This window comes from Ylistrum balloti, unplaced genomic scaffold (genome assembly GCF_031769215.1).
Source record: "Ylistrum balloti isolate Yb309-2 unplaced genomic scaffold, AGI_CSIRO_Ybal_v1 Utg370416, whole genome shotgun sequence".
In the NCBI taxonomy this organism is placed as follows: Eukaryota; Metazoa; Mollusca; class Bivalvia; order Pectinida; family Pectinidae; genus Ylistrum; species Ylistrum balloti.
This window is the reverse complement of record NW_026782282.1, coordinates 2,189,131-2,207,132: the sequence shown is the minus strand read 5'-3', so window position 1 is coordinate 2,207,132 and position 18,002 is coordinate 2,189,131. Positions and strand designations below refer to the sequence as shown.

At 36.0% G+C, this 18,002-nt stretch overlaps 1 protein-coding gene across 4 annotated transcripts in view; it reads left to right on the top strand.

Moving 5' to 3' along the window:
• Positions 1–18,002, top strand: part of LOC132554522 (prolyl 4-hydroxylase subunit alpha-1-like) — a 32,551-nt gene that overhangs the window by 2,044 nt on the left and 12,505 nt on the right. For 2 of the 4 annotated variants that reach the window (XM_060218841.1, XM_060218842.1), the window contains exons 2-7: positions 9,688–9,839; positions 10,228–10,389; positions 13,951–14,111; positions 15,129–15,180; positions 15,756–15,979; positions 16,732–16,908. In XM_060218841.1, coding sequence (XP_060074824.1) covers positions 9,688–9,839; positions 10,228–10,389; positions 13,951–14,111; positions 15,129–15,180; positions 15,756–15,979; positions 16,732–16,908 — 928 coding nt within the window. Of the gene's footprint in view, positions 1–9,687; positions 9,840–10,227; positions 10,390–13,265; positions 13,427–13,950; positions 14,112–15,128; positions 15,181–15,755; positions 15,980–16,731; positions 16,909–18,002 lie in introns of all 4 variants that reach the window. The other 2 variants (XM_060218840.1, XM_060218843.1) reach the window with 1 other exon arrangement.

Sequence of the window (18,002 nt, the reverse complement as noted above, 5' to 3'; positions counted from 1 at the left end):
CAAGCACCCCCTGTAGGAATCTACTTAGTCCACTGTAAAAGGACAGGGTCCTTCTTGCTAAGCACCACCTGTAGGAATCAATTTAGTCCACTGTAACATGACAGGGTCCTCCCTGCCAAGCACACCCTGTAGGAATCAATTTAGTCCACTGTAACATGACAGGTCCTTCCTGCCAAGCAACCCCTGTAGGAATCAATTTAGTCCACTGTAACATGACAGGGTCCTTCCTGCCAAGCACCCCCTGTAGGAATCAAATTTAATCCACTGTAACATGCCAAGGTCCTTCTTGCTAAGCACCCCCTGTAGAAATCGGCTTAGTCCACTGTAACATGACAGGGTCCTTCCTGCCAAGCACCCCCTGTAGGAATCTACTTAGTCCACTGTAACAGACAGGACAGGGTCCTCCCTGCCAAGCACACCCTGTAGGAATCAATTTAGTCCACTGTAACATGACAGGGTCCTTCCTGCCAAGCACCCCCTGTAGGAATCAATTTAGTCCACTGTAACATGACAGGGTCCTTCCTGCCAAGCACCCCCTGCAGGAATCAATTTAGTCCACTGTAACATGACAGGGTCCTTCCTGCCAAGCACCCCCTGTAGGAATCAATTTAGTCCACTGTAACATGACAAGGACCTTCCTGCCAAGCAACCCCTGTAGGAATCACTTTAGTCCACTGTAACAGGACAGGGAACATTCCTGCCAAGGACCAGCTGTAGCAATCAGCTTTTCCCACTGTAATATGTAATAGGACAGGTACTTTCCTAACAAGAACCCACTGTAGCATTCAACCAGGACAGACGGGACAGTCTTAATGTTGTTTAATGGAAATTGAAGGAAATATACACAGGGATTAAATCAAGCCAAATTTTGATACCAGAAAAGGAAAGTATTCCCCAAGTTTCCCTCCCTGAATATATAAACAAATCAAGAAAATTTCCCCAAAACAGAGCTAATAAGTATGTTTTTACCCAACATATTTTCAAATTATGCCATCATGAAAAAGAAGTATTGGTCAAACCTCAACATTGTCATATTTTATTCATGTAAATTTCATGGATGTCATATATGTAACCCTATCCCTCATTTGAATTCTGACCAAAAGGGCTATCTTAGATTTTTCTCTTTATCAAAATAGGCCAAAAAAATCCCCATTTTCACGAAGGGCCGTATTCCCCAAGTTCTAGATTAATCCACGATACACAACAAAGATAATGAGCAAATTGAAGTAATATTACTTCATTACAGGTGCTAGTTAGCAGTTCAGGTGGGGAACATGATTCAGTCAGTACAACATCTGACCAGCAAACTTTTGGTGAAGAACTGATGTTTGTGGTTTGACAATCTTTGTCTGCCGGGGGTGGTTTGTATTTCTCAGAAACATTATGAGATCACAAACAGTCCTGGTTGTGCCCTTTGTGGGCAAGAAATATATTAATATTGTTAAGGTTAGGATTGGATGTGCCTCCCACATTTGTTTCATTGAGATTGCCACCAGTTACTAGAAGGTGACCTGACCTCAAAATGACCCTGGCTGTTCATAGGGCAATAAATCTAGCAAACAAACAGGCAGAATTAATAGTTATTAAAATGATCTCTTGCATCTGAAAAATTATCATATGAGCATACATTATGTAACATCAACTGGGCTTGTTTGTTAAGAAATTGATAACCAAATGTACTAGATTTAGAGCAAATATGACTGGCTTTACAGTGTGCACATACATAATGCGTGCTTTCAGCAATAAAAACAGTCTGAACACTTACAAAATTGATATACTTGTGTATATATATTTAGGAACATGTGACGAAATAACCACAACTTTGTGACATGTCCAGCAATAGGGCGGTAGAAGATTTGTCAATATGTACAAATGTGCGATAACAAAATTATGTGTATTACAGGAAAGAGTTCATTTTCTGTCCCCTTTCGTAAATACATAACAATAATTAGCCAGGTCTGTTAAAGGCTTAGTCACCATGTCGTGTTACATACAACAATGTGGTAGTCTTGTTGAACTGGATAGAAACATGATACATGAAGATGTTAAATTCTGTTTATCCCCAGTTCCCCAGGGAATCTGTCTAGCCTACAAGTATATAGATTATAACCTAGGACAAGTAAGGTTAGTCACAATCCAGGGACAAGAATACACAGTAGTGTTTATTGTAAATTTATGTGTACAACTGGCAGCAAATACAATATACACCAGTTATGAATGAATGTAACAAACACACAACTTCCACAAAAACGTTAAGTCTCTACAGGGCCTGTTTAACTAATGAACTAAATTTGAATAGTTGTCTAACATTTCGAAAAGCTTCAGTATTGACCTATTACAGCTTCAGAAAGGATACAAGGCTTAATGGTCTGTCTGTAACAAGACTTCAACCGCCTGTCTGCTCAGCCGTCCAACACGGCCTAGTCCTGGGTTCAAACGCCTTGCTTCATCAAAAACTTGCATGAGTAAGTCTCCCTGAACATATCGAACTGAATGATTTATCCTTGACAAGCAAGCTACTATGGTTGGTGATCCACTCAGTTTTAGGAGTTGATGGAAGCTAGTTCAGTATCATAACTCAGCTGTTTACATCATCCTAATATTGTACATTAATATCATATGTGGCCATATAAATAGTACAATACTATTCCAGCCATGACACGGCCTGATAGAGCACTGTCATGGCTCCTGTTCATGCGTTGTCTGTTACCCTCTATGGATCACCAGTTGCGCCACGAAGTGAAGGAAAGAAAACGCAGATGACACACAATGTTGGGGAATACACGCGATCGTGACATAGATGCCGTATTGTCACACCATCATGCCATAAATCTGACATGGTATAGACAGTGTTCATGATTCGTTACTCTTTTTCTAATAACCCACACATTTGTGCCGTTAGCTTTCATTTTAACAACAAAATCTAAAACTTCTCATCAGACTGGTTCTGAACTTTCGGTATAGGATTCCAGTCAATTCCTTTCCATCAGCCAGAATATGTTACTTTGATATTAAGGTTGTGATATACACTCCCTACCATCCAGAATATGTTACTTTGATATTAAGGTTGTGCTATACACTCCCTACCATCCATCTTTGATATTAAGGTTGTGATATACACTCCCTACCATCCAGAATATGTTACTTTGATATTAAGGTTGTGATATACACTCCCTACCATCCAGAATATGTTACTTTGATATTAAGGTTGTGATATACACTCCCTACCATCCAGAATATGTTACTTTAACATTATTAAGGCTGTGATATACACTCCCTACCATCCAGAATATGTTACTTTGACGTTATTAAGGTTGTGATATACACTCCCTACCATCCAGAATATGTTACTTTGATATTAAGGTTGTGATATACACTCCCTACCATCCAGAATATGTTACTTTGATATTAAGGTTGTGATATACACTCCCTACCATCCAGAATATGTTACTTTGATATTAAGGTTGTGATATACACTGCCTACCATCCAGAATATGTTACTTTGACGTTATTTAGGTTGTGATATACAATCCCTACCATCCAGAATATATTACTTTGATATTAAGGTTGTGATATACACTCCCTACCATCCAACTTTGATATTAAGGTTGTGATATACACTCCCTACCATCCAGAATATGTTACTTTGATATTAAGGCTGTGATATACACTCCCTACCATCCAGAATATGTTACTTTGATGTTAAGGTTGTGATATACACTCCCTACCATCCAGAATATGTTACTTTGATGTTAAGGTTGTGATATACACTCCCTACCATCCAGAATATGTTACTTTGATGTTAAGGTTGTGATATAAACTCCCTACCATCTAGCATTTCTAAACATAAAAACAATGGCTTTTAAATTGTTTAGAATATTTTTGACTGAAATTTCCAATCAGCATTTTGGAAAATTTCATGATTACGTCATCCTTTTATTACAAACTTTCTAACGAGATGCTTTTCATGAAGATGATACTGAATTAGGTCTATTTGGCTGGCTAATGGCTGTCTTGGTTTACGAGCTGTTGGTGTAAAATGACCTCCCATTGACCATAAATTTACACCTGTTGTCATGGAACTTTGGAGAAAAATGTCGCACACACATAATTAAATCAACATAAAGGAAATAGAATCTCCACTTTATTACTGGAGAAACCTTTAAAAGGTAATCTGGAATTAATTGCGTACAGTTATCGAAAAAATCAATATCGGGATAAGAGACGCAGTCATCTGACTGCTGTTTGTCGTACGACTGTAATAGGAAAAGAGGATGTTGGTGATTATTTGTCAATGCTGTTTCAATCCGGAACTGTATACTTTCTATACTTAACTGTATTAACCCAGAATTGTACACTTATCTATATAACACTGTATTAACCCAGAATTGTACATTTATCTATACTAAACTGTATTAACCCAGAATTGTACATTTATCTATACTAAACTGTATTAATCCAGAATTGTACATTTATCTATATAACACTGTATTAACCCAGAATTGTACATTTATCTATACTAAACTGTATTAACCCAGAATTGTACATTTATCTATATAACACTGTATTAACCCAGAATTGTACACTTATCTATATAACACTGTATTAACCCAGAATTGTACATTTATCTATACAAAACTGTATTAACCCAGAATTGTACATTTATCTATACTAAACTGTATTAATCCAGAATTGTACATTTATCTATATAACACTGTATTAACCCAGAATTGTACACTTATCTATACTAAACTGTATTAATCCAGAATTGTACATTTATCTATATAACACTGTATTAACCCAGAATTGTACATTTATCTATACAAAACTGTATTAACCCAGAATTGTACACTTATCTATATAACACTGTATTAACCCAGAATTGTACACTTATCTATATAACACTGTATTAACCCAGAATTGTACATTTATCTATACAAAACTGTATTAACCCAGAATTGTACATTTATCTATACTAAACTGTATTAATCCAGAATTGTACATTTATCTATATAACACTGTATTAACCCAGAATTGTACATTTATCTATACTAAACTGTATTAATCCAGAATTGTACATTTATCTATATAACACTGTATTAACCCAGAATTGTACATTTATCTATACTAAACTGTATTAATCCAGAATTGTACACTTATCTATACCCAGAATTGTACATTTATCTATATAACACTGTATTAATCCAGAATTGTACATTTATCTATATAACACTGTATTAACCCAGAATTGTACATTTATCTATACAAAACTGTATTAACCCAGAATTGTACACTTATCTATACTAAACTGTATTAATCCAGAACTGTACACTTACCAATATAACACTGTATTAATCCAGAATTGTACATTTATCTATATAACACTGTATTAATCCAGAATTGTACACTTATCTATACAACACTGTAGGCCTGCATGTATTAATCCAGAATTGTACACTTTTCTATACAACTTTACAAGACTGTATTAATCTAGAATTGTACAAATATCTATATCTATATATATATATGAAATTGCACATTTATCTAAAATAAAGAAAGGGGCAAGATCCAAGAGGTCCCAGCAGGGGGGAGAGGAGCAAGATCCAAGAGGCCCCAGCAGGGGGGAGAGGGGCAAGATCCAAGAGGCCCCATCAGGGGGGAGAGGAGCAAGATCCAAGAGGCCCCAGCAGGGGGGAGAGGGGCAAGATCCAAGAGGCCCCAGCAGGGGGGAGAGGGGGCAAGATCCAACATAGTTAGCTTTAGAGGAGATATCGGATTTATGTTCTATGAATAATTCTGAGAGCCAAATTCAGACCAGAAAATATTTGTAATATTACTGTGTTGAGAAGGCTGTAATAATGCAGGCCTTCTCTTGCAGTTGTCTGACAGCCTTATATTAAAACTAGTACATCTAGAATACAGATAATCAGAGATGTTTTGTAGCTCGTGGTTATTCTATACTTCGGTAGTTGAAATGATGGTATAATAATATTAATTGGATCTCCATTTTCTCATTAGACTTGAGTGATATACGAGATAGTGAAGCGTCCTAAAGCTAGACTAGTCAAATGGATTAATGCAATTTGTTTGGCTGCACAGTGTGTAGTAACATACAAGAACATGTTGTGAGGCATAAAAGAAAAAAAAATTAAAAAAGGAAATTATGTTGTGGACAAACTTTTGGCACTGAAAATACAACATATGTTTATTATGTAGAATAAGTACAAATACAAATGTTTAAATTTATGATATATAGTTTGTGTATCTTTGACGATACCATAGGTAAATTAAGTAAAATCAAAATTTTAAAAAAAATTCTGGCAGACAGGATTATTAAACAGGTGACATGTAGTCTTAATTCTAATCTACAAGATGAAATATGAAATTCTGATTATCTGGTAGTGAATTATGATCATGTACACAGTTACTAGAACACCTAAGGTGGCAGGCACAAAGCTTCAACTCGTAGGCATACTGCAATTTTTATATCGAAGATCTTTCCGAATAATTAACTGATGATTACTAAGGCATCATGCAGCCTCAAGTATTTTTGTTAATCTACACTGCATTGTAGACCTACCCCAGTACTTGACGTCACCATACCCTGTATATATTTTCTCATGTTAGGCTCAGTTTAGATTGGATTTGATAAAAAGAAAAGGATGACATTTGATATTAAATCAGACTTCCAGTTATTTGAATTAGATGTCATTTTACTTGATTAAAGACTGTTTAACTGCTACACCACATTGTTCGCTGTGAACAGTTTAACCTTGTCTTCAATGACAAATTAGTCAGCCCTAATCAACATTATAAGATGTTCTATTTTGGTGCACCTGACAGAAAGCTGATGGTTTGAATAATTATTCCTAAAGAGGATCTTTGATTTAATAAATGGAAGTTGTGTCTTTCTTTAGACCAGATGGCAGGATTTAAATAGGGAACATGTAAGTTTTGTATATCTTCAGCATCCAGGATTGTGACAGGATTGCAAGCAGATTTGATTATTTGAGCTTTCCTGGTCCAAAGAAAGTCAGTGTTATGTTAGATAAGTAACGAAGATTGTAGCTCTTTTTTAGGGGCCTAATTTGGAAATTGATCATTAAGATTTGTCATTACTAAGTCTTAAAAACTAGTAGAGATCAGAGGTGACAATATTTTATTTTGTCAATTAAAGTGATTCATTGCTTCTCAAGTTTTTTGTGCAACACTCAGTGAATTCTTGCCTATTACCTATGGGCTGTATGATTTGAAATATAGAAAAAAAAAACCATCTGCGGGCTATCTGATAAAGCGGGCTATCTGATGAAACGTTTTCAAAAAAAAAACCTGCATGCTATAAGAAATCTGTCAAATGTCAGATAGACAATGAAAAAAAAAACCCACAAATAGTTTGTTTTAATTATCCAACACATTGAATATTTGATATTGTTCTGGAATGAACGAAGTTTGTCTGGGAGAATATTTAATATTGTTCTGGAATGAACGAAGCTTGTCTGGGAGAATATTTAATATTGTTCTGGAATGAACGAAGCTTGTCTGGGAGAATATTTAATATTGTTCTGGAATGAACGAAGTTTGTCTGGGAGAATATTTAATATTGTTCTGGAATGAACGAAGCTTGTCTGGGAGAATATTTAATATTGTTCTGGAATGAACGAAGTTTGTCTGGGAGAATATTTAATATTGTTCTGGAATGAACGAAGCTTGTCTGGGAGAATATTTGATATTGTTCTGGAATGAACGAAGTTTGTCTGGGAGAATATTTGATATTGTTCTGGAATGAACGAAGTTTGTCTGGGAGAATATTTAATATTGTTCTGGAATGAACGAAGTTTGTCTGGGAGAATATTTAATATTGTTCTGGAATGAACGAAGCTTGTCTGGGAGAATATTTAATATTGTTCTGGAATGAACGAAGCTTGTCTGGGAGAATATTTAATATTGTTCTGGAATGAACGAAGCTTGTCTGGGAGAATATTTAATATTGTTCTGGAATGAACGAAGCTTGTCTGGGAGAATATTTAATATTGTTCTGGAATGAACGAAGTTTGTCTGGGAGAATATTTAATATTGTTCTGGAATGAATGAAGCTTGTCTGGGAGAATATTTAATATTGTTCTGGAATGAACGAAGTTTGTCTGGGAGAACGCTTATATAGGCTCTAGCATGATGTCCAATCTTATTGATTATTTTTATCAATAAAATATTCTGAAATGAACCAAGTTTGTCACAGCTGACCAGAAGTGTATCAGCCCAATACCCAGACCTAGCTGTTCCCTATCCAGGCTAGCAATCTCTGCTAGGGGTATGTCATCATCACTTTCTCTAGTTTGTTTATACTGTTCACATGTCAAGGTAATAGTTCCTGTGAGAGCTGTCAACTGCGATACAAACAATGCATTGGGGGATTCCCCAGGTAGAGTTATTTGACATTCATAAGACAATAATATATAATTAGTAGCAGGTAACCCCTGACATTGCACAGGAGCAGCTATCTGCAGAATGAAATTCTTAAAACAGCTATTTTGGTTAGTGCGGGCAAACTAACAGAGCGGGCAATACACAGGAAATTAGGATACTTCTCACGATATATATGAAGTGAGAGGTAGCAGGTACATAAATTAAACACCAAGTAAGGCTTTTTTCCTTTGATATATAATATCATGTAAATTTTCTTGTAGAGCTATATCAGAGTGAAAAAAAACCCCACAAAATGTAGGTTTCCATTTCATTTCCTGTGTACACATATCATAAGATAGAAATGATTGACATGGTGTTTCATTATCCTACAGCACACTGTATAGAGTGTTTCTGTATGTCTGTCTATCATTGAATACATCTATGTGATTTCATTATGAATGTTAAACACGTATATTTGTAATGTTACCTGTATTTAATCTGTAACTGTTGTCACCTGTATGTAATCTATTTCCAGTGTGACCTGTATGTAATCTATTTCCAGTGTGACCTGTATGCAATCTATTTCCAGTTTGACCTGTATGTAATCAATTTCTAGTGTCACCTGTTGGTGAACTGTTGCTGGAGTAACCTGTATGTAACCTGTTTCTAGTGTTACCAGGATGTAAACTGTTGCTGGTGTAATCTGTTTCTGGTGTGACCTGTATGTAATCAATTTCTAGTGTCACCTGTTGGTGAACTGTTGCTGGAGTAACCTGTATGTAATATGTTTCTATTGTGACCTGTATATAATGAGTAACTGATGTAACCTGTATGTAATTTGTTCCTATTGTGACCTGTATGTAATCTGTAACTGATGTAACCTGTATGTAATCTGTTGCTGATGTTACCTGTATGTAATCTATTTCTATTGTGACCTGTATGTAATCTATTTCTGTTGTGACCTGTATGTAATCTGTTGCTGATGTAACCTGTATGTAATCTATTTCTCTTGTGACCTGTATGTAATCTATTTCTATTGTGACCTGTATGTAATCTGTTGCTGATGTAACCTGTATGTAATCTATTTCTCTTGTGACCTGTATGTAATCTGTAACTGATGTAACCTGTATGTAATCTGTTTCTATTGTGACCTGTATGTAATCTGTAACTGATGTAACCTGTATGTAATCTGTAACTGATGTAACCTGTATGTAATCTGTTTCTATTGTGACCTGTATGTAATCTATTTCTAGCGTAATTTGTATGTAAATGTATGTTTTGTAGGCTTGCTTCTGACATGGCTGATCACAGCACAACAGTGTTACAGAATCCTGAGAAATACCTTGGAAATCCAGTCAATGCTTACTTGTTGATTAAAGGGTTCACGATAGACTGGGATCGAGATGTTACAGGGGAGATAAATTCGCTCAAACCTGGTAAGTTTTACTGAGATATTTTGAATGTGTTTTACTCGATTATATTTACTCTTCTCGACACAATGAAATAGACATGATGAAAGACTGGAAAATGTTTAGATACCTGGTCCAAGTGGAGTGTATAAACATGCTTATGTGATAGCGAAACATCTTTCATTAATCCAATCCAAACTTTTTCACGACCATTTTGGTCTACAGCAACATAAGGTAAATATGAGTCATTTTTTGGTGATGCAAGGGTACTTCCCCATTAGAGACAGAGGGGCAAAACTGAACAGAGAAAAGCAGCTGCTAATCTGTAAAATCCTTCCTCGTCATTTTTGATTAAGCAACTTTGTAGTACACTTAAGCTTATTGTCGAGATAATTTCAAACTGTATTACACACAGATTTGGAAGAGCGGATCCAACATCTGAGAGAAAGTCTTCCATCATATGAAGATTTAAATGGGGCTGTGGTGGCTTTGCTGAGATTACAAGATACATACAAACTAGACACCGACCGTATTGCTGGAGGAGACCTTCAGGGTACCCCATCTGTGTCATTAACAGGTAAGCTGGACAAGGACCTTATTCCTGGGTTTAGGGGGAGGGAATCATCAGGGTACCCTACTGATGTCATTAATAGGTTAGCTGCACAAGGGCTTTATTCCTGGAGGGAACTTTTAGGGTACCCAATCAGTTTCATTAACAGATAACCTGGACAAACTTGCAAACTGGACAAGGACCTTGTTCCTGTGTTTGAAGGGGGTGGGGGGGGGAGTCATCAGGATAACCTACTGATGTCACTTATAGATAAGCTCGACAAGCCTACAAACTGGACAAGAACTTTTGCTGGTAGGGGATGGGTGGAGGGGGAGGAGGGAATCAAGTGGGAGAGGGGAGGAACGTTCAGGTACACCAATAGTGTCTTTGATAGGTAAGCAAGACAAACTCTCATCCATACAATACATACTACTTTCCAGCAAGCCATAAGCAATGACAAATAGTTTCGACAGAATCCATTTTTCAAATAATGCAATAATATAAGAATCACACATGCTCCATTGTGTATATCATGTTTATTTTTATTGTTTGATTCTAATTACATTGTTTTGTATGTTGATTTCCGTGTCCCATAACAACACACATGACTTTGTAAAGATCTGTAATTATCAGCATGTGAAAATGAATGATCATCTGCATGCCCTGTAGATAGATGTGTGTTTTGCCTGGTCAACTTACGTTTGAGTTAAGTGGTATACTGCTAGAAGTTTGATTGTCAGGTGGTAAGGGACAAGACTGGTAAGGGAATGAGATATGTGAATAAGGTGGTATATGCAAATGAGGTAAGATGTGGGAATGAGGTGGTATATGTTGATAAACCAGATAGACTTGGCCCCCTGGGGCAGAATTGATGGGCCCTAATAAGGGAAAAAGAACAAATTCTTTAAAATTCTTTTCTTCCTGCAGGAATGATTGTACTCTGCCAAAGGTCTGAAGCATTCTCCGGTTAAGGGGGCTGAAATTTGGTGTGAAGTATTTATTGTTAAATGGGAATCAATGTTGTATAGGATATTGACCCGACTGTCAATAGGGTGGGACATGAGAGGCCCAATTGGGGAAATAGAACAACCTCTTTAAAATCCTATTCCTTCGTAGCAATGATTGAATTTTGCCCAAATTTGGTCTGGTTGAAGGGAAATCAATGTTGTAATAGCCATAGATTCCAGCCCCCATATGGCTGTAGGGTTGATGCCCAGTCTTCGGAAATAAAGCAACTTCTTAAAAATCCTACTCCTCCGGTAGGAATGATTGGAGGCCCCAACTCTGTATTATAAGCGATTGGTAAATACAGACCAAGGAATTTCTATGAAACTACTGGAATGTTATTAACAATGTGTAAATATGCATGCATTTTTTTTGTCAGCAGAAATTTTGATTGCCATGGTAACCAGCTTAATAAACACAGATTTTTGCGTGCAAATAGTGTGTGAACAGTTCCTCCTAAACTGACAAGAACATTAAGAGACCATGTGTAGATGGGCATGCAGGGTTTTTTTTTTTGAGCAGAAATTTTGGTTTGCCATAGTTACTAGGTCACTATACACAGTTTTTTTGTGAGCAGAAAGTTTGGTTTGCCATAGTTACTAGGTCACTATACACAGGTTTTTGTGAGCAGAAAGTTTGGTTTGCCATAGTTACTAGGTCACTATACAGTTTTTTTTTGTGAGCAGAAATTTTGGTTTGCTATAGTTACTAGGTCACTATACACAGGTTTTTTTGTGAGCAGAAATTTTGGTTTGCCATAGTTACAAGGTCACTATACACAGTTTTTTTGTGAGCAGAAATTTTGGTTTGCCATAGTTACTAGGTCACTATACACAGGTTTTTGTGTAGTGGATTTATGATGGTCAAACATTCCATAAATCAATTTTAATGAAACTTGATAAAATGATGGACTTATAAAAAGCTTTGATTTGACTGTGTGTTTCCAGAATTGTTTCTATGGAAACAATGAAAATTGTTGTTTAAGGATTTTGAAAACCAATAATTACCAAACCTCCAGTAAGATTTGAAAAAATGTTTGGTTGTTTTAATTGTAACTGTGTCCCTGTACATATGTATTTGTGTAATATCCAATAGCTTTTAAATGTTTGAAGGAATTTTATTCAGACTTGGGGAATTGTGTGTCTATAATTTGACACATCAGATGTTTCCAGAATTAATGTTCTGGAAAAGTGACGGAGTTTCCTGATACGTTCTAATTGAAGTATTGTCTGATAGAGCTGAAAGTTGTCATATAGGAAGGCAAATACATCCTGTTTTGGTACTGTTTGCTCTCCTTTGCCTGCCATGGTAACTAAGATAAGATATATGTTTTGGCAAAATCTTTTCCAATCTGACATTTCCTAAACTTGTAAGTTGTGAACTCTGAGAGGAAATTGAGTTTTACTTTGAATTGCTGTTGAGTTTGAATGTGACTTTAAGTTGCATTTTACTCTGAGCTGTTGTTGAGTCTGTGAATTTAAGTTGAGTTTTACTCTGAGCTGTTGTTAAGTCTGTGAATTTAAGTTGAGTTTTACTCTGAGCTGTTGTTAAGTCTGTGAATTTAAGTTGAGTTTTACTCTGAGGTGTTGTTGAGTCTGTGAATTTAAGTCTGAGAGGAAATTGAGTTTTACTTTGAATTGCTGTTGAGTTTGAATGTGACTTTAAGTTGCATTTTACTCTGAGCTGTTGTTGAGTCTGTGAATTTAAGTTGAGTTTTACTCTGAGCTGTTGTTATGTCTGTGAATTTAAGTTGAGTTTTACTCTGAGCTGTTGTTAAGCCAGTGAATTTAAGTTGAGTTTTACTCTGAGCTGTTGTTGAGTCTGATTGTGACTGTGGGTTGTTGTAAGATATTGATGTAAACTACTAACAACATGATAGTAGTGTATATTATTTGTAGCGGACGATTGCTTTGAGTTAGGCCGTGTTGCCTATCATGATCTTGATTACTACCACACCTCACTGTGGATGGAAGTCGCCCTCAACAAACTTGACAAGGAAATCAACAAGACTGTCCATCGTAAGGACATCCTTGACTACCTCTCCTTCTCTGTGTACAAAGTAAGTTAATCATCATTTAACAACATTTAAACTTTACACATAAAGGTAGGTTTTAATTTTTTTCATGGACTTTAACGTCCAGAGTCACATGACGACTGAGGTTTTATTTTAGTGATCCTACAGGTGAGTATTTGTGATGTCAGACAGAGTTAAATTTTACTGTCACAGTTTTTGGAGGAGCACCCAATGTTTTGGGTATGATACTTTGTGTGTGGATACTGCATGTCCAAATCTAACTGCATGGATAAAGGTGAAACTGCATCTCTGCCTGCACAGACTTAACCCATGATCTTGTTTATTTGGCTGATCAACTGAAGGCAAGAAGTCTCCATATATCAACCTTTGACCCCCCAGTATGCCTGCCTCCTGTGGATTGATACAATTACCCATGATGCATCAATAGTTGGTGCGCGTTGCCTGCTTGTCCATACACCTTCAATCTGACGGTCAGTAGTCCTAATAGCATGGCACAAGGCAGACCTTATCAACACCTGTTGCCTTAGTAATTGGTATTGCCTTTACAGCCGAGGACTGCTTCACGATTGGACGATTGGCCTACTCCATAAGAGACTACTACCATACGTCCTTATGGATGCAGACGTCGCTGAATCAGGACGCAAGAGAGATAAACAAAACAGCCCAGCGTTCTGACATCCTCGACTACTTGTCCTATTCCAACATGATGGTATGGGCCAGAAATGACCAAAATAGGACCTGTAAAAACCGTTAAAGAGCTCACTGTGTGTAAAGGGCCAAGTGAGCTGATACTGTTTGTCAATCTGTCAACTTCTTCTTAAAAAGCATATGTTATAGAGTCATTAAGTTTGGCAAGGATCTTCCTGGGATGATACCTGACAAATGAAGAGTTACAGTTGTAAAATTTCTCAAAAACACATCTGATAATAAACCTAGAATACCTGAAATCATACTATCTGGTCAGTAGCATGCTTGCACTGGAGTCTACAATTTTTTTTGAAGAGAAATGAACTTGACTCAAATGAAGTTTTTAGGTACAAAAAATTGAAAAATTTCTCTTGAGTATCTGAAAGGCCAAGATTGATGCTATTTGGATAATGCTGTTTGCTCACCAGGGTTTCTAAAAAAGTTTATGCAAAGAAATGACCTTGGCCCATGCATAGTCATGGTCATATTTTTTTTTTGTAAAGGTCAAATGACCTCTACAAATTGATAGATAGGACAAAACAAAATTGATATAATAGCCTTTAATTTGCTGATATCAAACATTTCAATGTTTGAGAAATAAAAGGAGTTTGATCTATTTTTGTAAGTCAGAATTTTAAAGAATGGATTAGGGTTACCAAAATAATGAAGATGTAGAGTGTTAGTCAGTACTTTACATTATTAATCAACAGAGCTGACTGTAAGTTACTGACATAAAGATTTGTTGTAGGTCATATTGTTTAAATTGTAAGATGTACTTTTAAGCTTTGATGGTAAATGTAATTATGTTTCTTTCAAATTTGATAGCTCCATAAGAAAAAATGAAATAAGATGTTACATTTCTAACTTCTAGACCAATGTTCTGATAAAGGATTTAATTTGGAACCACAACTGCCCAAGTTCAACAAAAGACAAACAATTTGATCATTTGGATGACTCCATTGATTAGCTTTTCCAATTCTTTGATAAACTTATAAATGTTGATATGGTCAGAGTTTAATGTATATATATTTTTTTGTAGGAAGGAAACCTGAACTATGCTCTGACATTAACTGAGGAACTACTGACTCTGGGTAAGACTGAGCCAGAGGGAAAGTCTACCCTGTGGAGAGTTAAAAGACTTTACATCTGGGTTTTTTTTTTTTTCACTTTTTCAATCAATTTTCTGATGACAAATGTCACAAACAATATGTATTACAATGCATTATTGTAGGGATGGAGAGAATCTTGTTGATTAAAATTAATTATCAAAGTCTTTGATGAAAATGTCAACTACCAAGGTATATCAAGAGAGATCCTGATGGAGTATCAGAGTAATACTAAAGAGGTGACACCTGTCTTTAACATGTTGGTCTAATCTTAGTAATGTCAGGTTCTCAAAGTATATATTGGAATTGTAACAACAGAATAGCATTACTTATATCAATCTACATATTGCACAATGAAATAAATACAATATTTTCCAATGAGATCAAAATTAAGCTTGTAGTATATATGTTTAATGTAACCTTGTTTTGTAATTAATTTCAACAATAATTATTGATATCTGTCATTAAAATTGTGATATATAGAACCATTCTCTGAAATCACCTGTTAATAACGATGTATAGATATCGCTAAATGATATTTTCTGCTGTAACTGTTACAGCTCCTGATAATACGAGAGCCCAGAATAATAAAAGATATTACCAGAAAATGTTAAATGACCGAGCTGCAGAGGCACGTAAACTGGCCACCCAGCGAGGTGAGACTGGAGAGGATACTGCCAAGCAGGAGGAGGAGGTGGTCAAACATGAAAGACAGCTTGACGAGTATCGTAACTCTGAGGAATTTGCCACCTATGAAAAACTTTGTAGGGGAGAAACTACACATGTAAGTAATTATGGAACTATGGTTTTAGACTCAGGTAGATGATACAGGTGTTTAACATGTTAAGGTGGTAATTACATATGTTTTAAAATGTTGATGTAGTAATTACAGGTGTTTAACATGTCTGTTTAGTAATTACAGGTGTTTAAATGTCTGTTTAGTAATTACAGGTGTTTAACATGTCTGTTTAGTAATTACAGGTGTTTAACATGTCTGTTTAGTAATTACAGGTGTTTAACATGTCTGTTTAGTAATTACAGGTGTTTAACATGTCTGTTTAGTAATTACAGGTGTTTAATGTGTCTGTTTAGTAATTGCAGGTGTTTAAGGTGTCTGTTTAGTAATTGCAGGTGTTTAACGTGTCTGTTTAGTAATTACAGGTGTTTAACGTGTCTGTTTAGTAATTACAGGTGTTTAACGTGTCTGTTTAGTAATTACAGGTGTTTAACGTGTCTGTTTAGTAATTACAGGTGTTTAACATGTCTGTTTAGTAATTACAGGTGTTTAACATGTCTTTTTAGTAATTACAGGTGTTTAACATATCTGTTTAGTAATTACAGGTGTTTTACATACCTGTTTAGTAATTACAGGTGTTTAACGTGTCTGTTAAGTAGTTACAGGTGTTTAACATGTTTATCTAGTAATTTAAGATTTAGTAAATTTTTGTGGTAATTACAGCAGACTGACTTGTGGTAAATATGAGAGGACATTTTTCGTGGTAATTATTGATCATGTTATTGTCATGCTATCTACAGGTATATAAACACAGACACCAGCTCGTCTGCAGATACCACACAAACAATATGAACCCCTTGCTTATCTTGAGTCCGATGAGGATGGAGGAGATCTATCTTGACCCTTATCTGATATTTTTCCATCAAGCTCTCACAGATAATGAAATGGAAGTTATCAAGGATCTTGCCACCCCAAGGGTGAGTATCGTTAATGCCTCAGGGTCATATACTATACCAAAAGGTTACATGTGTGTTTTAGTGGCATTGTACTGGACTTTCACTCGACTAACTTGGTTAAGATTTCAATAATCAGTATCTATAACCCTTGCTGTTTTGGGGACATTGAATACAAATGAACAGACCATGTTCAGACATGAAAAGATCACCTGACTATCTCCTTCACCAGGACGATCTTTCCTAGCCAACAGTTAATATGACTTGTAGAAATGTTCCATTTTGATCAACAAAGAAAATAAATGTCACTATTTAAACTTTTTATCTTGATTTAAAGTTAAAGCTGACAATACAAGCTCAAAGGAATTAATATCCCTTTGACAAAGGTATCTTCTGGTAATTCAGAGACTTCCCCTACAATAAGGGTATATTAAGGTCATTAGCTGCCCAAAGGGCAAAATGAGCTGATGCCATGGGGCAGTGTCTGTCATCCAGCCCTTCAGTGTCAACATTTCCATTTAAATGACTTCTTCTAATTAACCAGCAGTCCTAATGTCATGGTATTTGGCTTGTGCATTGCTTGGGTGAAGCCTATCATAGTCGGTGAATAGAAATGACCTTGATCTATATTCAAGGTCACAGAGGTCAAATTTCTTAAAACCTTTGAATGACCTCTTCTGACTAATCAAAAGTCACAGAAGCATGGATTTGGATAATACGTTCCTAAGATGGAGCTTGACATAGTTTCAAAAAAGAAATGACTTTGACCGTTATTCAGGGTCACAGGGGTCTAATTCATTAAAACTTCCGATCAAGTTCTTCTGATTATTCAAAAGATAGTTTCCTAGGATGACGCTTGACAAATTTGTGTAAAGAAATGACCTTGACCCTAATTGAAGTTCAAATTTGTTGACCTGTAAAAAGACTTTGTCTGGTAAACCAAAAACCCAAGAAGCAGGATTTGGTGGAAAGGTGTTTCGTGGTCAAAGCCTGACAAATTTTGAGTAAAAAGATAATGGCATTTACCTGTAAACCAGATCAACACTATCACTGCTTAGAGTTGTGTAAAAGAAGCTGTTTGTTGTGGAAATTTGTTAAAATTGATACGATCTGCCCAC